At 34.7% G+C, this 5394-nt stretch overlaps 1 protein-coding gene across 1 annotated transcript; it reads left to right on the top strand.

Moving 5' to 3' along the window:
* Nucleotides 1–2341: 2341 nt before the first annotated feature.
* LOC110732361 (ethylene-responsive transcription factor ERF038-like) lies at nucleotides 2342–4234 on the top strand. The gene has a single exon (XM_021912294.1). The coding sequence runs from the start codon at nucleotides 2450–2452 to the stop codon at nucleotides 3161–3163; it is 714 nt and encodes a 237-aa protein (XP_021767986.1). The 5' UTR covers nucleotides 2342–2449; the 3' UTR covers nucleotides 3164–4234.
* The last annotated feature ends 1160 nt before the right edge of the window (nucleotides 4235–5394 follow it).

Below are 5394 nucleotides of genomic sequence, written 5' to 3'. Positions count from 1 at the left end.
CACTCCTAGTCCTAGATTCAGCCGTCCCCGGTGACCGGCTGATCACTAACTTAGGTCGTGTCGTGTGCTTCCAGGGTTCCATTTCAAAAAGAAATTTTTAAAAAAAAAAAAAAAAAAAAACAAGAAAATTAAGAGTAAGAGAACCGACGGTTACCTGAACGAGTGTTGATTGAAGAAATTCTGAAATCCTTTGCAAACGGCTTGTCAGAGCAGGCGGTAGGCAATAAGAGTCCAAAGTGTCAGAGCAAGTTCAGGGGTCCGAATGTTCTCGCAAAGTTCTCAAATGTGAAAATGACCAAAGTCAGCACTTCCTTATATAGGCAAGTGAGGAGGCGAAGGGTCGCTTCCAAAATTCAAAGTTTGGGCGGGAAAATCTCTCGGCCATCTGCAAGGTGACACCTGTAGCAGGCCGTCGCCTGTCTCCATGCGACACCTGTCACAGGTAACACGTGACCGGTCACGTGCCACCTGTGAGGGGCAAATGATTAGGGGATTTTTATCCACCAATCGCCGTCTGACAAGTGGACCAACCAGGTTCCGCCATGTGTCCTCCATGTGGGCCAATAGGAGCCTGCCACGTGTCAGTCACAGATATGTCCTCTACGGACCAGTTGAGACACGCCACGTGTCCACCCATGCCAAATGGGAAAACCCGGCCACCAAGGCCCAATCCTGTTATGAGGCCCAGTCAGCCCTAGGTTTACCCTAAACCTAAGACTGGCACGCTTCTCGAGGCTATAAATACCTCTCTTAATCCTCATTAAGAGAGGGAGATACGAAAGAGAACTCGAATAACAGAGATTACTCACATTAAACACTCTCACCTAGAGGGACCTAATCATCTTTATTTCCGCACTTATTACTCCTTAATCAGGTACTAACTTGACCGTTGGAGGCGGAGCTCCTACCACAAGGAGTCTTCGTTTGTTTTGCAGGTACAAGCGTCCGGTTCCAGTCTCGGTGTTGTAACTCTCCCGCAGGACATCAGAAAACCCCGAAACACGTCTTTTTCAAAATTTGATAAATACACCTACCATATATAAGAATATTGTACGTTACATTTGTCATAGTAATATAGTATCTATAACAAACTAGATATTATGATCTTTCATTGATTATAAAAATACTATAACTAACTAGTTATTACAATTTTTATTATACAATAGTTATTGATTATCATCGTACTATACTTATTAGGTGTATTAGCAATACACGGTCTGATATTTATTATGTTCATGTTATCTTATGGTACACGACACTACTCATTTTCGTCCTAGCCTTATGCTCTTAAAATATTTATTTTTTATGACGAGTATGTATAGGATTTGCACACGTTATATTGCACATTTCTAAGAAATATTGTGGCAACAAGAATTTTTTCATCTTAGCCTCATGCTCTTAAATTATTTGATAGAGTAGTAAGCTCCTATCTATGTGCTTCAGTGCTTGTCGCAGTTAATCTGGTTGTCTTACAAATGATTATGTTCATATATATTTTGACGAAAGCCAAAACATAAAAGCTAATTAAATAGCGAAAGCAAATTAATCATTGCTATGCTAGAATTACTTTTTTTTTCTTTTTTTTTTTTTTTTTTTTTTTGTTCTTTTTTATTTCTCCTCCTTTTCTAATCACAAACGAGTGTACATTTTATTGCTTTTGACAACACATAGCCTTGTAGGACAAGGTACTCCATAGTAACTATTGCTACGATTAGTAAATGATTATCATCAACGAACATAGGTGATCAATAGGCGGCCTCCACGTAATCACAAACAATATGATTATTATAATATTACTTTTTTTTCTCGCTTTTAAGATTCCACTACAACATCTTTTAATTTTTTTAATTTTAAAGAGAAAAAATTAGTATTTCATTCGCAAGGTTTATATATGATAGTAATCATAAAATGTAAGATTGATATTAAGATGTTTTTTTTTTGAAAGAAGATGTTAACAACCAAGTAAATGGCTTAATAATAAGACTTAACTATCTAATTATTAGAATAATTAATCATTTAATCGCACGAGGTTAGCAAAATCATATAACAATATAAATTAATACTATATGCTTTATGAATGAGATCTAGATTGATTATTAAATAGAACAAAGGACTAAGACCAACTAACAAGGAACCTGTTAAAAATAATGTCAATGCCATATAAATTTTTTACGTTAATTTAAGTTATACAAATCAAGATGGGTCCCTTTATAAACACACAAGAAAAAGGGTAAAAAAGAGAGTGGGAGATGGGGCAAAGCTAGGAAAGAGCCGAATTAGGTCAATACTAGTTCTACCACTTTTGTCTTTTGGCTCTTCTTCCTATAAATATACCCCATCTACTCTTTATTCCTCGAGAAGCTACTATATTACTTATGTTTAGTTATTAGTCACATAACTCACATATATATTCACATAAGATCTAAAACCTTATATTTGAGGCATTCATATGGAAGAACCATCCATGATCACTTCATGTTGTGATCTCCAAACCACCTCTCCCTCTACCTCCTCCTCCACCACCTCCGTCGCCACAAAAACTCGTACAAAAAGGCCGAATGAGAAAATTAGTAATGAGGGTCGAAAAAAGAAGTGTACCGAAAATTTTGAAGGAAAACACCCTACGTATAGGGGTGTAAGGATGAGGAATTGGGGTAAATGGGTATCAGAAATCCGCGAGCCTAAGAAAAAATCAAGGATATGGCTAGGGACCTTCGCCACGGCTGATATGGCTGCTCGAGCCCATGACGTGGCAGCCCTAGCCATCAAGGGTCATAATGCATACTTAAACTTCCCCGAGTTAGCCCATCAACTTCCCAAGCCATCTAGCACGGCTCCTAAGGATATCCAAGCCGCGGCTATTAAAGCTGCCTTGGATTTTCCCGACTCATCACAAGCCGAGCCATCAGCTCAAGCCGACTCCCCGGCTACAACAATCACGTCAACATCATCCAACTACGACACATCATCATCGGCTTCATCATCCAATTATGATCATACCTTTGACGACACAATATTTTTCAACTTGCCCGATCTCTTCTTAGACCTTGAAAATGTTATTAAATTGGAGAACTCGCTACACTGGCAGCTACCTGAAGCCGACGAGCCGCCAGCTCACATTGAGGATCATCAGCCAACAAATTTATTCTTATGGGATTACTAGCAAAATATTATCTAGGCTAATTAATTTTATTATTGACTTTTCATCATCCCCTGCATAAAAATTTGGTAAATTAGTTTTGGCATTATTATTAAAATCGTACATTTTACCACTTTTGATCCAATTATAGACAAAAATTGTGGCAATTTGAGTGGTCAAATTTGGGAGAGCTAGAAGCTAAGCTATGCTAAGCTATCACTTTGTGGCGTGTGTATGAAGGGATGAAGCTATGATGGTTAATTTCGTGCGACTCAATTATACTCTGCCAAAGGAAAGGTGCCTTCAATTTTTTTTTCTTAACTAACTTTCATTTATTACAATGTTGAGTGATATTTAGAAATTGTATGTGAGATGTAAAACATATAGATTTTTTAATTTTTTTTTTTTAATTTTTTTATTATTACGGGTTTTATTTTAGGGTTTATTTTTCTTTTTATTTTAGCAAAAAAAAATCTACTCGTATTAGCTAGGAGTTTATTTACTATTTAGAGCGCATATGTACGTAATTTTAGTCTTACCATACATGAAAATAAATTAGTTTTGTAAATAATCTATCTAAATATTTTTTGCACTTGTAGCTAGTCCAATCAATTGTAAGAAAATGATTCCTTTTCGGAAGCAATTCTTCTAGAATGCGAAGGACATTTTTTTTTTTTTGGTTGTTTAGAGAGCTACAAGGGCGAGTGATATGAATCGATCCCATTATTGCCCGGAATCGGGAGGAGAGCTCTAACCACTTGAACCATTCCTCACTCTCTGCGAAGGACATTTTTCTAAGGAATTAATTGTTTATGATGATATAACTCGTCTCCATAGTATCAATTTTCAATTTGTTCTAGCTATTTAGGTCATATTATTCAGCTTAAATTCACCTATTTTTTTGGGGGAAAAAATACAGTTAAATTTAAATTAGTGAAATCACGGAGTATGTAACAAAGTGTATGATTGAAGCTCAAATAAAAGTGAAATTATACTATGTAAAAATTCAATCTCATTTTGCTATCGTTGTCGTATAGTAGTATACTTGTAAGGTAAGAATGTATACCACTTTGTGGTTATTGGCTAATCAAAGAGAAAGATTGTAGTTAATATTTATTTAAATGTACTTGGAATCTATTATTGAAATGAGCAATTATTGTCTAGTACATGTTTATTAATGAAACCCTCATAATTTCCTACAAATAACGTGGAGCACACGGGAGAAAGATCCCGCGCATATCATGAAACTAAGTGATAAATTTAATCAAGGAGACAAATTATAAAATAGATCAAGTTGTCTAAACGAAAATATACACTCCAAAAGGAATACTGTTTTTCAGAGAATCAAATTTTCAAGCAAATTTTATAAAATATTAGTCAATAATTTTTCTTTTGGAAGTCTTTTCGTTTCTATTTCTTTCTCGAACTAAAATAATCAAGTGTAAAAAAAGAAATGGTTTATAACAACATCAGCAATATTATTGTTAAATGTTAATATACTTGTATTAATAAATAATACTTTAATAAAAGAATTAAAAAGCAAGATCTTACCACTAACCAACCACTTCCCAATATTTTCTATTATTACCTAACCATAATAAATTGCTGAATTAGAAAAATACAATACCCACCCCCAACATGACAAGGTCGGAAAATTATTAAATATCAAGGTGCGTTAGAGACCTTATACTGTGGTCAATTTTATTTTAATAGCATTTGCGCATAAGATTCTAGCACTATCTATTTCAATCCAGGCGTCTTTTGGGGTTTTTCCCTCGTGAGGAAAAAAAAGAAAAAATAAATAAATTAGAAAACTAATTCGATCTAAGGTTTTAGATATGTACATCTTTTAAAGCTAATTTGACCGGTATTATTGACTTCATAAGATATCACAATGTGGGTTGATGTCCGATCAGGGTCTGTCTCCTAATCTAAAATAATTAAGAAATCATAGTGTGTACGATTTTGCACCAAATATGGATCCTTCTTATATACTCCATCTGTTTCATAATAATCGCAACACTTTGACCATTAATATTTGTGTTAATGTAATGAAAATATACTTAAAGATTAAACTAAAAATAGTTTACATAGTAACATATGATTTTTATATATTGGTAAAAAAAAAAAAATATAGTCAAAGTAAGCATGTAGATAGTGTAAAAGTCAAAATCTTGCGATTATTACGAAACGGATGGAGTTTACAAGTGACTTGGTCTAGTGCTGGAGAAGTCGCTTGGTGATTTATAGGTAGC

The sequence above is a fragment of the Chenopodium quinoa genome, unplaced genomic scaffold (genome assembly GCF_001683475.1).
Source record: "Chenopodium quinoa cultivar QQ74 unplaced genomic scaffold, ASM168347v1, whole genome shotgun sequence".
Lineage (NCBI taxonomy): Eukaryota > Viridiplantae > Streptophyta > Magnoliopsida > Caryophyllales > Amaranthaceae > Chenopodium > Chenopodium quinoa.
The sequence above is the reverse complement of the archived record's forward strand: the minus strand, read 5'-3'. Positions and strand labels throughout refer to the sequence as shown.

What these genes read in the sequence shown, in the direction of transcription:
- LOC110732361 (XM_021912294.1), top strand. Translation starts at nt 2,450, where the DNA reads ATGGAAGAACCATCCATGATCACTTCATGTTGTGATCTCCAAACCACC.